This window comes from Muscardinus avellanarius, assembly GCF_963383645.1.
Source record: "Muscardinus avellanarius genome assembly, chromosome: 2".
NCBI lineage: Eukaryota > Metazoa > Chordata > Mammalia > Rodentia > Gliridae > Muscardinus > Muscardinus avellanarius.
This window is the reverse complement of record NC_137787.1, coordinates 12,430,341-12,452,651: the sequence shown is the minus strand read 5'-3', so window position 1 is coordinate 12,452,651 and position 22,311 is coordinate 12,430,341. Positions and strand designations below refer to the sequence as shown.

General features: G+C 41.0%; 1 protein-coding gene across 1 annotated transcript in view; it reads left to right on the top strand.

Annotated features, from left to right (window-relative positions):
- RHBDD1 (rhomboid domain containing 1) overlaps positions 1–22,311 on the top strand; it is a gene marked incomplete at both ends in the record, with an annotated part of 110,160 nt that overhangs the window by 29,456 nt on the left and 58,393 nt on the right. Inside the window, 3 exons of the mRNA XM_080688824.1 lie at positions 9,304–9,392; positions 11,558–11,614; positions 18,189–18,329. Coding sequence (XP_080544950.1) covers positions 9,304–9,392; positions 11,558–11,614; positions 18,189–18,329 — 287 coding nt within the window. The remainder of the gene's footprint in view (positions 1–9,303; positions 9,393–11,557; positions 11,615–18,188; positions 18,330–22,311) is intronic.

Sequence of the window (22,311 nt, the reverse complement as noted above, 5' to 3'; positions counted from 1 at the left end):
TTTTTAATAAGTTAGGGCTGGGGGTGTAGCTTAAAAGTTGAAAACCTCAGAATTCAATTCCTAGCACCATATAGATTCACAAATATCTTTAAGAGATTCAGATGTGCAGCTGGGATTATGAACCAACAGGTCAAGACTGGGACCTGGGAAGGCAGCCCAGTCACTCACATTAGGGTGTGTACAGAATGTAGAAGTTATTTCCACAGTTCCACAGTGGAGGCTGTTTCCTGCCATTCTTTCTTTTATGTGTACTTCCATTAATGGAGGTCAACCACGCCAGTCTCTTCCTGCAATTTTAGAGCCCAGCCACGGAAGGGCCGTGGGATTCCTAGCTATGGCACTGTTTCTGAAAACACTTTCAAAAAGCTGAGCTCACAGAAACATCGTTTGTTTGCCTCATCACAGTAGCACATGTTAAAATCAAGCTATAAACAACCCAGCTTCTCTTTCATTTTATATTTACTTTCTGGAGGTGATGTGCAAATAATCATTCATGTGGTATCCAGAAATATTTTTGTCTCTAGTAATAGCAGATGGCAGAATGTTTTTCAGATGCCAAGTTTTGTTTCATCCACCACAGTGCGATGTGGAAGTGATCATAGCCTCTTTCAAATAGTCTGACTCCCCATGTGCATTTCAGTTGTGCTGGGAAGTTTTCTTGCATATCACTTCAATATGTTGCAGATTTACTTGGAATCCTTGGAATTCGTGCATAGCGAAGTCACATGAGAAGTGCTTTGAAAAGACATATTTTTGGTTCGTCATGATTAAAGGTCATCAATTCAGCTAACATTTAGTTATATTCTGTGTACTAAGCCAGTGATTTTCTACAGGGACGGGTGGCTAGGTCTCCAATGGGGATTTTGGAAATTTACTGGGTGGGTTGTTTTTAGTTATCATAATTATCAGCAGGGATCAACATAATGGCCTAGCTATAAAAATGAGAAAAAATAAACTTGAAACAAGGGTGTATGCCTGTAATCCCAGCTACTTGTGAGGCTGAGGTGGGAGGAACAGAAGTTCAAGGCCAGCTTGAGAAACTTAGCAAGACCCTGTCTCAAAATAATTTTTTGAAGAAGGGCTGGGAATATAGCAACTGGCTTGGGTGTGCAGGGGCCAAAGATACTATATTGTAGCTTGCAAAATATTCCCCTACAAGGGTTCTGTATGCATATGCAAGTGAGAGTATGCACACTCATGGGCATGTACACACACACACACACACACACACACACACACACACACACTGCTGAAAGGATGTTTATGGAGGTAAAAACCTGTTTATGATTATCTGAGCCTAAAGCTTAATTGTGCTTTTCATATAAACAATGTTTTTGTTTTTTGGCATGGATTTAATATATAATGACTTTTTTTCAGAAAAAAATGTAAATTGAATTGTAAATGTAAATTGAGGGAAAATTGTACTTTGCTTTATTTGGAATCAATCAATAAAATCACAGTACTGTTGGAGCCCTGCATGTGGGGTTGAGTCACAGAAAGCCCGACTGTAACCACCAGGCTTTGTTATTCCCTCCTGCACACAGATGCCGGGCACCATGCGAGCTGAGGACTGCTCTCTAAGTCTTCTGATGCTGTTGTGCTGGAGAATTGACATTTCATATTACTTTGCTATGTTGTTTTTTCTTTTTTTTTTTTTTTCCTTACCTGTTTTTGTTTTCTGGAGGGGGGACTGGTACTGGGGATTAGACCTGGGAATGCTCTACTGCTATGCTATATTCCCAGTTCTTTTTCAAAAAATTATTTTGAGACAGGGTCTTGTAAGTTTCCCACACTGGCCTTGAATTTTTGTTCCTTTCTCCTCAGCCTCCCAAGTAGCTGGGATTACAGGCATACACTCTTGTTTCAAGTGTATTTATTCTCATTTTTATAGCTAGGGCATTATGTTGAGTTGTGACAGTATGTGTATGCCTTTCAGTTTTAAAAATGTGTGTGCAAGGTATGTTATTTATAAATTCCATTCAAGAAAATAGGGAAGCATTTCTAAAATTTGGGGTTATTAGGGGACCTTGGGTGTGTGATGGAGTTGAAAGGCACTGGGTTAAGCAAAAAGGTGATGGTGGACAACTCCACAGCCGGAGGACCACAGAAGATTCTGCAGGTGTGGAGGAGCAGCTCTGCACCTCCTGAGGGAGAGCGGTGGCCAGGGGTGACGGGAGGAATGCTCGACTGGGCACAGCTGCCAAAGGGGGAGGCAAAGGGCATCGGGCATGCACAGCCCTAATGGGTGGAAGCACAGCCTGGCTTTTGCACATGGCTCACGCTTAGGCTGGAGACTGGCTGTAGGGAGAAAGAAAGCTGGGGAGACAGACACAAGCACATGGAGAGTCTAACAAGCCTTAAATGAATTTTATTCTTGAAATACTACAGAGGTACCGAAGGGCTGATGGATTCCGGCTGAGGTTTGTTTGTTAGACAGAAAAACTAGTTTGTTAGACGTTGGTGAACAGGGCCTGGAGCAGGCCAAGGTCGCCTAAGCTAGAGGGCAGTGGGAGCCAAGAGGGAGAATGCAGGAAAGTTCATGTGGGATGACCAGGTGCAGACCAGGCGATTCCAACCGCACCTGTGCTTGCAACACTTAGCTCGACTGTCCCCAGGGTGGGGTGCAGACCCTGTTTCAAAATAAAGATTAAAAAAATAAACCCGGTGGTGTAGCTCAGAGATGGAATGCCCTTGGGTTCAACCCCCAGTACTGCACAAAACTAAAAATAAATAGGTAAAAAATAAAATTACTGGAATTCTGTTAAAATAAGTTAAGAACACAGGACGGGCCGGACGTGGTGGCGCACGCTTGTAATACCCGCACTTAGGAGGTGGAGACAGGACAATCGCGCAGGTTCGAAGCCAGCCGCGCTGGCTTAAGAGACCCTGTTTCCAAAAATAAAAAAATAGGTCTGGGAGTGTAGCCCGGAGGTAGAAGGGCTTCCAGGAACCCCAGTACCACCAAAAAAATAAAACCAAAAAAACAAAAACAAAAAAACCCCACAGGACGGGGGTTATCTTATTACAGTTCTTCCTAGTGGCACTGGCGTCCTGCAGTCCATGGTCACCGCCCTCTTCACAGCTGCCTCCTCTGTCACCAGAACTGTGTTAACCTCCCTACTGGTCTTTGCTCAAACTGGCCCTTCTTGCCTCTGTTGAGTCTATTCTATCCGGCAGAATAGATCATGATTGGATATTCTCCTGTTTATAATTCTCCAGTGGCCTCCCATTATATTTAGAAAGCCACTTAGATGCCTTACCGTGGCACAAGGCCTGCATGGTCTGACTTTCCCAATCTTTCCAAATTCATCTGCAGTGCTCACTGACTGTGCTCCGGCCAGCTCAGTGCCATCTCAGTATTCTTTAAACACCACATTCTTCTCTGCTTCTAACTGTAACTGCTTGTCTCCACCTAAAGCTCTTATTCCCACCACTGAGTAGCCAGCCCCAAATCCTAAAGTGCCCCTTCAGAGGACACCCCAGGAGCCACCTCATGCCCCTCTGGAGAAAGTAGGCCCATTTTCTTATACTTAACCACAGCCTGTGATGTGCGTGATGCATGTTCATGCCTGTCTCTCCTGCTAGAGTATACGCTTTAGGGGACAGAGACCATTTTTGTCTTGTTTATATAGTAGCCAATCGATAAATATTTGAATGATTGCACACTGCCTACTTGGACCACCACACAGAAATTTTTTGTTGCCAGGTGTATGTGGGGACATGGAATTGAGAGCCAAGGGGTTGTGAGGCACCATTTATTACCTCGACAGGGTCTTGTAAACACGGCTTCTCTTGTCGTCTTAAGACCCAGGTTTCTATGCAGACCTTGTTGTCTGGGCCTCAGGAAATGATAGCGGTTAGCTCTCAGGCCCATCTCTGCAGCTGGTGTCTTGCTTAATAAACCACACAGGTGATAGAGGGTGCGCTGTCAGCCTGCCTGCCCTTGGACGGCGTGGCTTTGCAAGGGGCTGGTTTTACTTCTGAGACTGAAGGTGTAAGATGAGAGAGCAGGGAGGAGGGTAAGAGAGCAAACAGACCAGGCCCTCTCACGTGGCATCGGCATGCTGCTGTCTTGGGAGAAGCGGACCTGACAAGATCTTCCCTGGTGGCATTAATATTCAAAACCCTGAAAAATTCTCACTACATCTTGGGGCTGCACTGCTAATCTGGGACCATTTATTTAAGATCTGTAAATCCCAGAGCTTTTGATCAACTCGGTCCTCACCTGGCATCAGCTTTTACAGGAAGAAATTACAGAAAGTACAGAAGGCTGCTTCTCACTGACTGACTCTCGCCTTACCTCGTCCAACACTGTGTCTCCATCAAGGTACATCCTTAATGAGGTCATTTGCTCTGCACACACCATGAGATTATGGCAGAGTAATACATATTCTGCTTTCTGAGCCATGCTTGAGAGGACAGCCTCTTCAACTGTGGAAAGAATGTGCCATTTAACAGAGGAGGACCTTTAGAGCTTGTCACAGCTTTCAATCATAGCTCCGGTTTTTGAGTCTTTAACAGTGGCACATGAGAGCAGGAACATTTTGCATAATCATTTAGCTCAACCTTACAAATAGCCTCTTAGAAGGGTGATGATCAGTTTATGCTGACTTGGTAGGAAAGTATGCTGTCTCTTACATTAATGATATTTGCATATAGTTTGCATAAGTGAAATCCATAATATCTTCATCTCAGTATCACTACAAAATTGCCTTTCCACCATCATTATCTCTTATAAATTATGAATAGCAACACTGATTTGACTTAACCTTTTTAGTTTTATTACTTTATTTTTTCCTATAAATGCATATTTAAATGTTATTTACAAGTACACAAGTGTTATATATCTACAGGTTCATGGGACAAAAATTAACATGAGGTTTCTCCAAGATAGAGAAACACATGAGACTTCAAACTGAAAAGCACAGCAAATTCTAAGCAGGCTAAATAAAACAAACCTACAACCAGAATTATGTGGTATAATGACCATGCGTCCAAAATGAAGACAGAATCTTAAAGGCTAGGGGAGAAGAACGATTGCCTACAGAGAAGTGACTCTTAGATTGACAGTACATTTATCTATCATCAAAAGCAGAATGTTAAAGACCTTTTAGGACACACAAAGACTAGGCGGAATTTTTTTATTTTCAAACATTAACTGAGAGAATAAATAAAGTTGAATTTTAGCAAGAAAACTGAGCTTGGGAGTGTGCTGTGCCATTACAGAAGTCTGATACAACACAGAATTGGGACCTTATATCAACAAACTCACGTGATCTTCCTAAGTGTCTGCCTTCGTGCTGTGATTTGAGTCCTAGAAGTCTTTCCAGTTGAGTATGCGACTGCTTTGCTTTGTGATGATGTCTGAAACTCTTCTGTTTGTGATTAAGGAAGCCAGCTTCCATGTAGAACTAAGAAGAAAGTGAAATCAGGATTACTTTGAGATAAAACTTAGAAACTTCTGTTTGATATGTATAATTGTGGTCATGATACAAATTTGTTTTTAAAGATGTTATATTTGAAGGTTGACCCCAGCCACTGATAAGGACACTGAGCTGTGTCTTCTTCTCCAAAAGCCCAGGACTACTTTCTGCCTCCATAGACAGCAAGATCTTGGATCAAGTGCCTGAGCCTAGGGCAGGGAGCCACCCTCCTAGTTCACGCTACCCCTCTGCAGGTGTGGCTCCTCTCAGGACACAGTGTCCTCCAGGGTGAACAGAAGGGACTTATCCGTGGTGTCAACTGCACTTCTTAAAATGAAGTACTTAAGAAGTACTGTACTTCTTAAAATGAGCTGTGTTATGCCTGTTTTTAGCTGGGGGTTTACCCCTTTTTTGTACAATGTGAGATTTTGGGTTTTGCTTGAGTAAAATAATAATATTTTCATATTTTTATTTTAAAAATAAATACCTTTATAGGGCCTAAGTGAAATAACATAATAACAGCGAATTTGTGTGAGATGGGATCTTTGTGGAAAATGCTGAATGAGGGAGAGTGATGTTACGCGTTCGCTGGCCAGCCAGCCTTGGTTGCCTAGTTATTTGCAATTATAGTAGGGCAATTAGATTATAACTCATTCTGAAAACCCATTTAGACAGATAGGAAATTCATTTTGCTGTATTGCACTCTAAATTGTAAATGGGATTCAAGATTGTCTAATAGGTTTGAGTTTTAAATTGAAATTTTCTTACATGTTATTTTAAATCTATATGATTCGCCATCGAGATTAGCTTAAAAGTTTAAAAAATATTGATTTTTAAAATTCTTTGCACAATAAAGTTTCAATTTAAAAAAAAGTTGATCCTGCCTCTTTGTATCTCAGACTAGTAATTTCTATTTTTAGAAATATTTATTCTTACCGGAATAAAATACCTACAACTATTTTTTTTTTGTAAGGGTGGTAAAGAAGGGGCTAAAGAAAATGTGATTCTTTTACTAAGTAGGTAACTAAGTGTCCAGTCTCATGTTTTTCTTGTCCGCTTATATACCTTGAAGTAGACTTGTTTGATGAGAACAAAAGCTTTCCTGATGAACAGCTGTGCCTGTGACGTGTTCGGCACGTGGGGCTTGTTTGGGCAGCAGTGATATTTGATCGCTCATGAAACAATCAGCAATGCTCTTCCATCCACAGAAGGTTCTGGTCCTGTCCTCTCAAGTGTTTCTCCTCATTGCCCATCCTCCCGAGAGCCCACAGTCTTTCCAGAGTTCTGACACAATAAAGTAACTGGTACCTGTCAAGCTTATGGTTTGGGGTCTCTTTCCCCTGCAGCAGGCTGCTGCACTAGATGAGATGTGCTGGTTTTGATGTTGAGCTTCATGAGTAGGTTCTGAATGTCAGCCTGTGACTACCATGTCTCAGAACACACTCCGGGTTGTAGATCCATCAGTTTGACTGGCCTCCTGGTACACATTCGTTCAGTACATGTTTGAGTGCTTGTCATGTACCGAACACTAAAATACGTATGGGCAAATTACAAAAATCACGGTGTTCTTTGCGTTTACATCATGGTGTCTGCTAGCTCTCATTTGCCCTTCTTTTAGTGAGAGGAATCACTTCCCCAAGCTGTGAAAATCTACTTATTTATTTGGCTCTTTTGTGTTTTTTTTTTTTTAATTTTCAAGTTTGCATACAAATTTTAATGAGTGATCTGCTTGCCTAAGGCAAAGATTGCCAACAAGCTATTTTGGGTGTGTTCATTTTAATAGTTACATTAGTCTGTCTTATTTAGAAAGAAAGGACAAGAGGGTATTTCTGCGTTTTTCAAGAGGATCGAAGGAGTTTGGGCTATATTGACATTTCCTGTCTTGGGGACCTAGAACACTGTAAACAGTGGCACATGGAAATACCAGAGTAGATGGGAGGAGGGAAGAAGGAAATTCTCTAAAACACACAATGTATTTAAACATATCGAAGTCAACCACTAAGCCAAGCAAGGGAAGGAGGGATGGAGAGGGAATGGGGTGGAAATTGGGTAGGGGTTAAATCAGTGATGTGTACATGAATGTCCACACACAAGTTTTTTACCCTAATATGATGTATGAATATAATGCACCAATACAAATTTTTAAAAATAATATATGGTTTTCTTTTGGGATCAAAATACTCAGTAAGGAAAAATGAAAAGGAAAGTGATGAAGATGAGACTATTAATAACTATAGTCTCTGAACACCTTGTATGGGGCAAGCACTCTCAATGATTGGAATACTATCACAAAAGGCAGCACTGTTATCTCCATTTTTTTATATTTACAAATTTCTTTTGTGTTTTGTTTTGAACTTCAAATATTGCAAAAAAAAAAAAAAAGATATCATTGTTGGCCTCAGAGAGTTTGTGTGTGAGAGAGACAGACAGATGGAGAGACAAGCAAACTTGTAAACACCTTGCTATGCCACAGACCGAATGCAGGCTGTGATCCAGGTGGCAGCGATGGCGATGGATCTAGAGGAGGAAGGAGTGACTCTTCAACCGGGGCATCTTCAACTGGGGCATGGTTGTTAGGACAGAGGTGTTGCTGGGCCATCCTCGTGGCCACATGTGTGGGCTCGGGGTGTGTGGAGATGAGGTTGGAAGGAAGAGATGGGCATGGCCAGGACTGGAAGGCCTTGAGTCCATGCTGGGCATTCTGCCCATGTGAACTGTGGCTTTCAGAGGCAGCGTGACACGCTGTGCCCTTCTGACGTGGAGGGTCACAAAGGCAGTGGGAGACACCTGGAGAGCAAGAGTGGGGTGGCAAGGAGATCAGCTGCGTGCTTTTCTTTCATTTATGTTTTTACTTACTCAGCATATTCAGCTGGGACTTGACTCTGCCCAGTGCTGGGCTTTTCTAGGTAGCTTAGGCAGGAGCTGTGAAGCTGGACGCATAGCAGTGGTGGGAAGGAGTAGAATGGCAGGCCAGATGTGTGAGGCTTTACCCAGGGACTGGGCTGCGTGGCTGATACGGGCAGAGGCCACCTGAGGCCTGCTGAGCACACGCGTGCAAGCTTGCCTGTAGATGGTAGCGGGCCTGTTGGCAGCTGAGGTCAGATACTGGGAAAGAGCTCGCTGTGGAGGCCCCATCCTTGTGGTAAGCTGTGGAGGTCAAGAGAATTCCTAGTAATTTCTCAAACTTCAGCTGTGACCTTACTCAGCTTGTAAATTCCACAGAGTCTCCAGTCAACAACCAACCCGGAAATATCACAGACTTGTTGCAACTTTGATAGAGATGTACATTTGAAAATCAATTTTATAAGTAATTGCTAATCTTAGGTGCTAGTTCAAGAAGAATGGAACCAATTCAGTGTCTTAACTCATCTTTCCAGTTTGAATTTTAAATTTTTGTTTAAAAATTTAAAATTCAAACGGGGCCTTGTATGCGCCTCAGTCTCCACCCAGTCAGCTGCATCCCGCTCCACTAGCCAGTGATGTTTAGAAAGGTGTGAGCTCAGGTAGGCACCCTCTGTGCTCAGTGAGTCCAGGGTCAGCTCTGAACAGAGGCACTTGCTTCATGGTAAGAGGTACAGAGGAAAACTGGAAGAAGTGCTGTGGCTTGCATTGGGAATGCTTCCATTTCTCTGAAGAGCAACCACATCTGGCCAGGAAAGGGGTGTTACGTTTGAAATATGTGGTGGTTGTTATTTATTGTACTTTTTTAAGGTAAGAATTGTTCTCTGGACTGAGCTAACTGCTGCTCAGCATAAAAGATGCAGTGTGGAACAAAGCCCGCAGACTGTGACTAATTGACATGCGCAGGGCTAATGAGAAGACCAGTGTCTCTCTAATCAGCAGCAGAACAGACACTCACAAAGGGTCTCCTTCCTCCTAGGACTTCCTTTGCTGGGCATCTGGCTGGGATTCTCGTTGGACTGCTGTATACCCAGGGGCCTCTGAAGAAAATCATGGAGATGTGTGCAGGTACAGAACCAAACTCCTTTGGCATCACCGGTTGGGAGTTGGTCTTCATTTAGATGTGAACAGAAGCAACCCAAGTTTCCTTGTGATTAGTTTAGGAATTTCCTAATATGCCCATTTTTGTTTAAAACCAAGAGGTAAAAAAGCCAGTACAATTCTTCACAGTGTCCCATAAAAGAGGATGCAAACCAAAATTACAAAACTGAGGCTTTATTAAGGCAGAAGTATCAGTATATGTTTGTACCCTCAGCCTAATGGTACTTGCAGAAAACTGCAATTTCCTCAAAAATGAAGAAAACTAAAGTGGGTTAAAATAATGCATTTCCTATAGTGTTCCCTGAATTAATATATTTGCAAAGCAAAGTTAAAAAAAGAAACCCAAACCTAGACCGAAGTACAAGGCCGATATTTTAAAGAATTCAGAATGACAGGACCTCCTGTCTCAGCTGAGGTCAGCCTCAGCAAATTAGACTCTGTTTTAAAATAAAAAATAAAATAGGACTGGGGGTGTCGCTTATAGGTGAAACTCTCCAGAGTCCATCCCCAGGGCCATAAATAAACAAACAAAAAGCTAAACAAAATAAAAGGATGTCCAACAGGTTCTTGGAGTGAAAATATATATGTTCATGCATAACCAAACAAAGTCTATTATTGTTTGAAGCCTGACTCCTTTTTTCTCTTTAAATTGATGCTCAATGAAAATATTTATTTAGAAATAGATTTTTTTTAGAACTCTTAATTTAAAATGCTATACTAGTTTTGACTTGTAAGGAAACTGTTTTGCAAACACTTGTTTTATAGACCATGTGAGTTCCAGTATTTCATCTTTTATTCATGGGGAATCTTCTGAGACTATTTTACCTTTTCTTGAACCATAAATAATTTGTTTTCACAGCTTGTGTCGATGACTGGTATTCTTGAGAACCATATAATATTCATGGTATTAGAAAGCATCCCGCCCTGCGCTGCCGCCTCTGTGAGCAGCTCGTGTTCACTGTGGGGTGGTGTGCACAGGCGATGCTGCACCTCAGCAGATCCCCATTTTCCTGCATTTCATTTACCCATTGCTATGATTCCTGTGTGCTTAGAGGAGTTGGCAACAACTTCTTTTATGAAAATGTCCAGTTTTATTATATTATCAATACAATTTAATTATGGAAATTCAGTATTGTATAATGACAAAGGAAAAGAAATGGTTCTTGAGAGTGTGTTCATTTCATTTTTCTTTGTGTCTCACTAAAGATTAAGTGGTTATTAAAGCTTTCTGTAGACATGAAACAAAAGTCAGGCAAGCACTTGGTTTAATTTTTAAAGAAGATTTTTACCTACAATTATAACATTTAATCTCTTAGTTTGCTTTCTTAAACCTCACCTGATTTATGTTGAGACATTTTTATATCAGTCTCTCTCTCTTTTTAAGTAATACACTAAAAATAAAATCCAATTTTTTTTCTTCTTAAACAGGGTCTCCTAGGTTGCCAAGAGTCTCACTAAGTTGCTGTGATTGGTCTCAAACCTTCAATTCTCCTGTCTCAGCCTCTCAAGTATTGGAATTACAGGCCTGTGCCACCATGCCCAGCTAAATACAAAAAAAAAAAAAAAACAAAAAAAAAACATTGAAACAAACTTTCAGTGCAATTTGCAAATAGCTTGTGAAACCTTCTGTTTTCTGGTGAAGCAAGGGAATGGATCTATGGCCTGCTACCTCCTGGAAGAGGAAGGTCTCACTGAAGGTGTCACCCTGACCCCTCCATCTCTCCGTTTTAGCTGTGTTGAATTGATGGTCCTATTGCCTCTTGTAGGAACAAGAAAAGGAGAGTTCTTTAGGAAGGTTAGGGAACATGGTGCTCTGACACCGTCAGGAGAAGGCTTTCTCTTTGGCCAGAGCATCTCTACCTATACAAGACATCAAAGCCCAGGTTTGGTACTTTGTGAGGCAGACTGTTGCAAGTCAAAAGGAACCTTGTCAAAACTGCCCCCACACCCTGCTCCCTATGGGGCTGGCCCCAAACAAAGGGAATCTAGTGGTTTAGACTTCATTTATAGCAACTCTGGGCTTTATCATAGGAAAACAAACCACAAAACAAAACAAAAACCTGCTAATATTGGAAAGATTTGAGGCTAAAGCCTATAGCCACCACTAAAATGTTTGTTTCTTTCATGTTTAGGCATTTTTTCCACCAATATTGGTTACCCAGGACAGCAATACTACTTTAATAGTTCAGGTAAGAACTTCATTTCATTTAATAAATTTTCACTAATTTTAAAAATTAAGGTGTTCACAAATGAAGAGCTTCTTAAGATAATACTGCTTCATACTGTGGTTGAGCAGTTCAAGCGTTATATAGTTGGACCTTTAATTTGCCTGGAAGCTAGATGAGGAGGGGTAAGCCACTGAGCATATTTGGTTGCATTTGGTAGAAAAGGTCAGAGAAGAAGGTAACTTTGGCATAATAAAATTGTATGATTGGAGCCAGCCATGGTGGTGCATGTTTTTAATCCCAGTATTCGGGAGGCTAAGACCAGAGAACCATGATTACCAGCCCTGGCTGTTTAGTGTATGGATCACCTGAGGAGATTCTACAACCTGTCCATGGCTTGAATTCACCAGTGAAATCAGAGTGGAGGTAGAGGGAGGGGCTGGGACTGTTTAAAAAAGTTCCCCAGGTGATTCTAATGGGGCCAGAAAGAAAGAAAAGTGATAGCTATAGAATACTGGGGTTCCCCAGGGTTGGGAACACAGAAGTGATTGCCGCCTCTGCCCAACAAGAGGTTTTACTTGTGAGGCTCTCGCCTCTGCTGACCTGGATGCTCACAATCCTGGGAGAATGGTCTGGATGCTGAATACTTGTACAATGTCAGCACACCTACTTCCACCTGTGGCTCACCTGGAGACAAGTGTGACCAGGAAGTAGTTTTGGACAGAGCTGATAACTGTAGCCATTTGAGAGAGCACTTCTGATTGTGGGCCATAGAGACTAGCTCACACTGACTTGAGTATTAGAAGAGCTTTTCTGCCTGTGTTACTAGGCGGGGATGAGTTGGCTAGGAAGCCCATCATGATTCCATCTCCCATTGTGTTCTCTCTCTTCCTGTTTGGCTTTGTGCTCTCCAGGAGGTAGGGGGCATGGGACCAACAGCTTCAAGTTGCTAGAAGAAAAAAGGCCTTTCTTTGGTTCAAATTCCCCAAAGAAACAGCAGTGTTTTTCTGGGCAAAGGCACTAGCAAGAACGTACCAGACACAGACATGGCTTAAACTGTGATGGAGCACTGAGTCCTAACATCTTGCATGACAGCTGGGGAGTTGAGGCTAAGAAAGGTTCAGTAATTTGGTCATCTGCACAAAGGAATTAGTGGTAGAATGAGGACAAAAATTCAAGTTTCCGATACCTAGTTCCTGGTTTTCTCTTGTACAGAGATGCAACATGGGCACTCTTCCGGTTTAGCTTTATAAAATAGGAAAATTACATTTACTGTATTTCCTCCCTTTCCTTTCACTGCATATATTACAGAGAGGGGTAGGAGCCTGCTCCTTTCCACTGTCCTACACAGGTGGTGGAAGCACAGCAGACACACAGACCGGGAATTCATGGCAAAAAAGACCAGCTCCTTTTGCCTTTCTTTCTGGTCCTCTGTAAAATTACCATACTTATATTCCTTTCTCCTAAGTGATTGGATTTCTTCAAAAGTAGAGCTACAGAAGACCAGGTGGCCAAGCTAATGGTCATCAGGGGAACTTTTATGAGAGCATATGTATCTCTTACAAGTAATGATTTATTCTTAATATGGCTGTCCTTAGCTGGGAAAGTCTTTATAGGTCAAAGAATCTCATGAATGTTTAAAAAGCTGTTACCAATTCTTCTAATCTTGTGGTGTTTCTTGATCTCCGTTGCCATGAAATCCCGGTATGTGTATAAGGAACAGATGGAGTATTTAATATAATAATGATAACCAGAGTTTCTTCTACCACAGAGCCAAAATACATAGCTAGAAGAGAACCTTAAACGAGTATTCATCACAGGTTATAATTTAAACTTATTTATCTTAAATGTTTGATTGTTGGTTTTCCCAGGAATGTTTATTATAAAGATTTAAAAACATCTGATTGGGCCAGCAGAACAGCTGTAGAAAATTTCTGATCCCAGGAGACCTGTTCTCAGCATAATAGATATTGATGGGATTTTGGTCTTGTTGATGATTTATGATTGATGATATAGAACTTTTAACCACACCAGTCTTTTTGACTGAAGGCACCAAAACTTTCCCATTCTCTCTCCCTGCATTTTGTCTGACAAGTACCAAATTAAGTTTTATAATATTCAGATGTTTAGAGTTATCGACTTTATTTCATTAAAGCACTGCTAGGTTGTTTTTAAATAAGAAATGGCATGAAGAAAGACATTTTTATATCAAGAAATTATTGCCTAAAATCACTCCAGATGTACCTGCAATTAAAACTTTATAGATATACGCAGTGCATGTGTACAAGAGTATCCAAGGCTTTGAGTTGCTTGGATTCTGTATTAGCTGCATGTCTGGGGGTGGATAGGTGGAAATGCTGCTGAGACCTGCCACAGAAGCATGACTTTCCACGGGGGTTTGAAAGTGATAATGAGCCACGTGGGAAATTACCTGAGATGCTTTTTATGTTTCAGTAAAATAATTGGCATTCTCAGGGATTTGGGCAGCCTCTCTATTCAGAGATTGCTGAAGCATCCCATGGTATTCAGTGACTTACCCATAAATATTCTATTAGTGTTCTGGAGTAGTTACCCCTTTCTTTTGTTCTTTCTGAAGTAGAATCATTTATTTTGGTTGGCCTCCTATGACCTGCTTGTTTATTCGTGAGCACTATAGCAAGCAAGCTTTGTAACTGCAGCAGACTTCTTTACTCTCAGATAGGAAACTTGCATGGGAATGTCCCCAGCACCTCATTGGGAGCTCAATTTTTTTCTGATGATTATATTGAATAGAGACCATTTGCAGAGAGACCGATTTGGGAACTTCTGTAGCTAAAAATGTGTCCATATCCCAGTGTGATTTGGAAATTTTACTTTTGTTCTTTTTTATATCTTAAGTACAGTATTGTTAACATTATAATATGGAAATTGGGTTATTGAAAGCATTTAGTAAATCCTCATTGATTTTTAAGGGTAAAGCTTTTTAGAATTAGCTCCCAAAATTCTAAACAGTTTTATTCAAAGTTTCTTTAAGCCCAGCCTGGTGGCACACACTTATAATCCCAGTACTTAGGAACCTGAGATAGGAGAATTGAAGGTTCACGTACAGCCTCAGCTACTTACTGAGGCTCTCCACAACTTAGTGAGACCCTGTTTCAAAATAAAGTATAAAAAATAGGGCTGGGGGTTTAGCTCACAGGTAGAATGTCCCTGGGTACAATCTCTAGTACTGCAAGAAAAAAAAAAAGTTTCTTTAAATCATTTTTGGCACCTGAAGGACGTCCAATGAAAGAGAAATTAGCTAGAAGAGAATTGTTATAATCAGTAAGAATGAGCAAAAGTTCTGAGTAGACATTTCTCCAAAGAAAATACACAGATGGCCAATCAGCACATAAACCAGCACCATTACTCACCAAAACCTTGGTGAGATACTACTTCACAATAAAAAAGATGGATACTAGCAAATGTTGATGAGAATGTAGGAATGTAAAATGTTATGACCACTTTGAGAAACATTCTGGCAGTCTCTCACATGGTTAAATAATTATCACATAACCTGGCATTTCCTAGGTCTATACCCAAGAGAAATGAAAACATATGTCAACATATGTTGATGGCAGCATTTATAATACTCAAAAGACAGAAATAATCTAAATATCCACCAACAGATGTGTAGACAAGGTATGGTCTATTGGTACAGTGGAATAACATATGGCTTTAAAAAAGGAATGAAATACTGATGTCTTTTATAGTATTGATAAGCCTTGAAAACATTATGCTGAGTGAAATGAGACAAGCACAAAGCACTGCAAATCCATGGTTTTTTTTTTAAAGATTTTCCAGAATAGGCATGTCTAGAGACAGAAAGTGAGTTAGTGGTTACCCAGAACTAAGCGGGACAAGAGGTTGAGGGTAGTTAGCTGAAGTTTCCACATTTCTTTTTTCTTTTTCTTTTTTTTTTTTTTGGTGGTAATGGGGTTCCTGGAAGCCCTTTTATCTCCGGGCTACACTCCCAGACCTATTTTTACATTTTTATTTGGAAACAGGGTCTCCTAAGCCAGCGCGCACGGCTGGCTCCGAACCAGCGCAATCCTCCTGTCTCTGCCTCCCAAGCGCGGGGATTACAAGCGTTCGCCACCACGCCCGGCTCCACATTTCTTTTTTTAGATAATGAAAATATTTAAAATTGATTGTGCTGATAATGGTACATCCATAAAAATATAGCAAAAAACATTGAGTTGTCTCCTTTGGCGAATTGTATAGTTTGTCAATGTTTTAGTTTGTTTTCTATTCCAATAACAAAACTGAAACTGAGTAAGTCAGAGGGAATAGAGGCTTACTCCATTGGCTCTTCCAGAGCTGGGGAGCGAGAGCATGTGAAGGCAGCACTGTGGATGCGGTCCAGGCCCTCTTGCTGCTTCGTCACGTGGCCAAGGGCATCACCTGGTGAGACAGACAGGCGTGCCACTTGTGTCTCCCTTCCTCTTCTTTCGAAGCCATTAACCATGTTGTAGGGACTCTGCCATGTTGACCTTGTTTAATCCTAATTATTCCCAAAAGTCCTCCAAATGCCATCTACATCCGACAGAGGGATTGATTTTCTAGCCCTAAATTCTAGAGGTGCATCTAAACTATGCCAGTCAGTTACATCTCAGTACAGCTATTCTAAAATATCACCAGTAGGCAAGAAGACATGACAGGTGTGTCTGTAAATATATACTATATTAGATTATTGTCGGAACTAGTGGGTTTTATCATCATTTCATTGTTTATGTGAAAATGAAATTTTTAGAGTGCTGAACATTTTTTCTGGAAAATAAGCCGTTCCCTTTTTTTGTGTGTGGTACTGGGGTTCCTGGAAACCCTTCTACCTCCAGGCTACACTGCCAGACCTATTTTTGTATTTTTATTTGGAAACAGGGTCTCTTAAGCCAGCAAGGCTGGCTTGGAACCAGCGCGATCCTCCTGTCTCCGCCTCTCAAGCGCAGGGATTACAAGCATGCGCCACCACACCTGGCAGCTGTTCCCTTTTTAATCTTACTTATTAGAAAAGTATTTTACTAATAAACCTGTCCAATAATAAAATTCAGATAGCCTCAGTACCAGTTATCAAAAATTCTGAATATGAAATTTTAATTAACCAGGTTCTGCTATACTGTGTTCTTTATGATTTTTCTGTAGTCATACTAAAACTATAACTCAAGTATGTACCATGTTGGATGATATAGAGATGCACAACATAAGACTCATAGTTTAATCTTTATCAAGAATGAAAAGCTTAGCCAGGCACGGTGGCGCACGCTTGTAAATTCCAGTACTTGGGAGGCTGCGACAGGAGGATTGCAGGTTCTCTGATCCTGTAAGTAGGATGGTAGCCTCAGCTACTTAGTGAGGCCCTCTGCAATTCAGTGAGACCCTGTTTCTCAATAAAGAATAAAAAATAGGGCTGGGGGTGTAGCTCAGAGGTAGAATGCTTCCAGGTTCCATCCCCAGTACCACAAAATAACAACAACAAAAACAAAAAATGAAAAGCATGTTGAATAACTGAAACATCATCCTTAAGGGTCTGGTAATGGCAAAAGTGAGTGTGAATCACACGGGCTCTAATGTCTCACTGCCAGAACGAGATTGCTGATCTTCTGTGGGAAAACAAGTCTCTTCAAAACCCATCCCACAATAGTGGACAGTTGAGAAAGTATAAATGGTAAACTCAAACTGTGAAAAAATTAATGGAAATATTTCACAGACATAAACTTTGCTTTGTTATTGATCTTTATTAGTAGACTGTCTACATTTGGTATTTAAAACGTTATTAAGTGACCAAGCTATATTTTTTCTCATTTTTTGCACTTGGAATTGAACCCAGGGCCCTTCTACCTACAGGCAACACCTCTTTTATTTTTATTATTTTTGCAACAGGGTCTTGCTATTGCTGAAGGTCTCACTAAATAGCTGAGGCTGGCCTTGAACCTGTAATCCTCCTGTCTCCACCTTTCAAGTACTTGGATTAGAGGTGTGGGTCATCGGTCCCACAGCAACCATTATTTTTTTTTTGAAAGTGCTATAACATTTATAGGAAATACAGTTGCTGACATATATAGAGAAATTGGCTTGTACATCTCAATCTTGTCCTTACTTCCTGAATTATAATACAGTACCCCGCATGGAAACTAACATTAATCTTCCTTTCATTGTATGAAGCCATAAGACAATAGGTTTTTATGAATTCTTTCTACCATTCTCTTGACTCAGGACTTTACAGAAAATACTTGATACACCAAGTAATTCTAAGCTGAGAGAATCCATTCCCTACATCAACAGCCCATTCCCCACTCTCCTCTAGGACCTCTGACTACCTTCTAGGTTATTACCTCCTTTCTTCATTAGCACATGAGGTCCCATTCCTGTCAGGACTCACGCTGGGCACCATGGATACAACAGTGACGAGACTGGCATTGTCCCCCCTCATAGAGGCATTCTCCATTTGTGTCCTTACTTTGAGGATTATTATTCTACTTCAAGTCACTATATGAGTTAATTGCTTGCCTTTGGTTACATATAGTAGGAAGTCAGAAGTAGGAAGTCCACTGTGCTCACTAACCTTTTTGTTGTGCTATAGGCCACTCTGGCTACCAGAACCACCAACCCCATGGCAGGCCAGGCTACAGCGAGGTACCCAGGAACTATGATGTGTACACCGCGGGGCTGAGCGAAGAGGAGCAGCTGGAGCGGGCCCTGAGAGCCAGCCTCTGGGACCGAGGTGAGTCTGCGCCCTTGGATATTTTAAAGCCTACTTCACATGGTGAGGAACTCTGAAAAAAGGCTATTTGTAGAAAATTAAACTTGGAATAGTTTATAAAAAGGCTATATGGATGAAAAAAAAATGTGTGCAGATTGTGATGACAAAGAATGGGGTGTGATGCCGTATTCCCAGCAACCTAAGCGAACGAGGTGCCAGACTGTGTACATATTGTTCAAGGGCTTCTTTTTATAGGATTACTGCACTCAGTACTTTGACATTAAAGTCAAGAAACTTTAAAAACATTTGTAGGTGCATGAAAAAGTGGGTTTACTTTAGAATTCATTTCTGTAAAGCAGACTCTGTGTCACCTTAGATCAAAGAATTAATTACCCATGAACCTTTCACAGTTCTTCCTCAGAAATCACATGGTCTGAGAATTGAAACTCAGGTTTGAATTCTACTGAACCAGTCTATACAGGGGAAGTTACATAAAGTAGGAATTTGTACTGTAACAGGATTTCAAGATGATTCTTTTACACATTGATAGATGAGAACAACTGTATTTATTCTGCCACCTTTCTTCTGGGTTTGGCTTATGAGGTTGGGTATTCCTATTTTTATTGTTGTTTTAGTAGTGACTAAAAAGCACCCATTTATTCAAAAAGCATTTCAGGGTCTTACTAAAATACCTAACAAAGTACTTGTCTTAAAGTATTTTGTTAGATTCAAAGGGAACACAGGGAGGTAAATGATGGAGCCTTCCCTGACAGATTTCACAGTCTTGGCAGGACCTGTGTTTTCGAGATTATCAGGGACCGAGGGACAACTCAGGCTCAGTTCTACAGGCACAGAGAAGGAGGAGGCAAAGAAGAGGTGTGATGTGAGCCAGACATTCAATAGTTTGTAGAATTTCTAGGCAGGAGTCTGAGTGTCATTTTCAATGCAGGAATAATGGGCGTGTTCAGCCTCAGTTTTGAACAGAGCATTAAGAGGAGAGAGGGAAGAAAGTGGGAAGGTAAGCTTGAGTCCTGATCACAGAAGTCCTGGAGTCAAACAGACCAAGTGGAGAATGGACCCAGCATGCGTTATAAATGGCACTAGAGTTCTACGTGAGAGTCACATGTGCAGAGCTGTGTTCTGTGAATCCAGCAGTGTTTTATCAATTCCACAAACAAGGGTTGAGCATGTATGGGGTTCCAAGCATGACGCTCAGTTACAAGAATTCATCAAGTATGAAAATACACTTTCTGAGCTGGGCGTGGAGGCACACACTTGTAAGCTCAGCATTTGGGAGGCTGAGATCAGAGGGTTGTGGTTCGCGGACAGCCTCAGCTATTTAATGAGACACTCTAACTTAGTGAGACCCTGTTTCAAAATAAAGAATAAAAAACAGGGCAGGGGGTGTAGCTCAGAGGTCAAATGCCCCTGGGTTTCAACCCTAGACCGGCAAAAAAAAAAAAAAAAAAAAAAAAAAAATACATTTTCTGCCTTTAAAGAATACAGTGTTAGCAACAGAAGTGTCCATAGAGGTGGAGGATGATAGCACATGGGTAGTTAAGCTGGAAGACCATCATAATAACCTGAACAAGAAAGAGGAGCCTACATTACAAAGGCCACAGGAGAAGTATTGAAGTCAGTGTTCCTCAGGTGGAGAGTGTCAGGGCTGTGGCCTGTCAGCAGTCTATCACCGTGTGACAAATCACCCTGAAACGCATGCTTAACATAGTAAGCATTTATTCCTGCTCCAGAGTGTGGGAGTCCACTGGACCCAGATGCCCTGATGGTGCCTAGGGAGCTGCGGCGGCTGGTCCACAGTGCCCTCATTTACATGCCTGACTGTCCTGTGATGTTGGCCATTTTGCACACATGGATCCCTAAGCAGCAGCCTGGCTGGGTTCATTCACAAGGCTGTAGTTGTAAAGTTTTCAAGAGAAAGTGCAAAACTTATATATTAGGCTTATGGTGGCATGACGTTGTGTAGTATTTCATTACTGAAGCAGGTTACAAAAGCAGCTCAGATTCAGGGAGAAAAAAAAAGGAAATAGATTCCACCTCTTGTTGGAGGAGCAGCAGTGACATTATAGAGGTTGTTGATAGAAGGAGAGATGGACAGTTGGGGCCGTCTTTGGAATTGTCACATCACCTGTAGTATGTAGACTGTCAATATCACAGTCACCAGAAACATGCCTTAGTTATGGAATCCTGAGAACTGGGAGCAAGGCTGTGTTTTAGCAAGTTTTCATGATCGTTCAACGCACAAAGGTTTAATCATTACTGGGTTTGACCTGAAACATTTTGGGACAAGCAGGGTGAGGCAGAGCTTCTCAGCATAGACTGCACAGCTCTCTCAGCCCTTCCACACTGACTTCAGACCATCCCACGAGCCAGGGAACATGACGTGAGAGGAAGGGGTTGGACTGGGATTTGGAAGACAACATTCAGTTATTACCTTCTGCCACAAAAATATGTAAGCCTAAGTAGCAGGGGCTTCAAGAATGACTAAAGGCTGACGAGCAGTCAGTGAAAAAATTGGGTGGCCTGAGTCCTAATTTTTGAGTGTGGGTATAGACAGTCTCTATGTTCAGTGGAATCAGAGAAAGGAAATGCAGGTTGATGAACATACTTTCTGTACTTGTTTTTTAAGTATGTTCTCTGCCCCCATCAGCAGTTATACAGGTGTAGGAGGTGGGTTTTTTTTTTTTTTTTTTCAGAAAGAAGTTCCAGAAAGAAGTTTTTCCAGAAAGAAGATAGGCCGTTGTTAAGTAATCAGTCTCCTTGTCTCTTAGAGACAGGAGTGCAGGAAGTATGTACATGAGAGCCCCCTCTAATGGGCCTTGGGGTTTGGGAACAACTTTAAATTTAGGCTAGAATATAGCTATAAAGGAAGAGTTTTTCACTTTGTGAATCTTAAGGATGTTACAGTAGATTTTTAAAACTATTTCATTAGTAAAGGATATGTTTATTATTAGATTAATATAAGTACTTAATGTTAATTTTTCAGCTTAAAATTAAATGGTTAAATGATACTTAAGCATTTAGTAATAGGAAAAAATCATCAGACACACAGCCTTTAGAAATTTCAGAAAATAATCTGATAGTAGTATTGATTTTTCATAACTTTAATTATATTCTTTTTTTTTTTAAAGAAACTTGTTATAAAAATAACTTAGAAGAAGCCAGGCATGGTAGCGCATGCTTGTAATCCCAGCATTTGGGAGGCTAAGACTGGAAGATCGTGGTTCGAGGACAGTCTTAGCTACTTAGTGAGGCTCTTTGCAACTCAGTGAGACCCTGTTTCAAAATAAAGAATAAAAAATAGGGCTGAGAGTGTAGCTCAAAGGTAGAATGTGCCTGGGTTTCATCTTCAGTACCACACACACACACAAAAAAAAAAATTAGAAGAGACCATCATTTTGAATAACAATAGAAAAAAGCAAAATTTTCTTCTACTTTTATTTGAGATAGTTTTTATGTTTGTCATCTTATTCTTACAGTGAAGTTAAATTTTATTTTTACCTGAAAAAAAAAAAAAGATTTTTATGCATCAGAGACCATAAAGCTGACTTGGTGAGGAAACAGTATTTCTGAGGTAATCATGAAGCCAAGGGTTCTGTTTCTGCTTCCACCTGACTAGTTCTTTGGGTGGGAAAATTGGGCTTCCCCTCCTAGCACAGGGACTCAGTTTCTCACGTTGCTGATGTGCAAGCCGGCCATGATGAAGAGCAGCCAGTTTGCACTGAGCTCTTTTTATCATCTCAATTTTCATCTTTACAGAGTCATGGATTTTTTTTCCTTCTTTTCCCTTTGTCTTACAGATGTACCTTCAGACTGTTCTTTTTTCCTATTCAGAGAAAGTCACAAAAACACCTAGAACATGGCATTTGTCATTCAAGTTGCCCTTGGGTGCATCTTACCACAGTGGCCTTGCTAAGCATGCTCTATCACAGCCAGTGCCTTCTACTGCCAGCACTTCTAATCTTTCTTTTATTTTATGGAATAG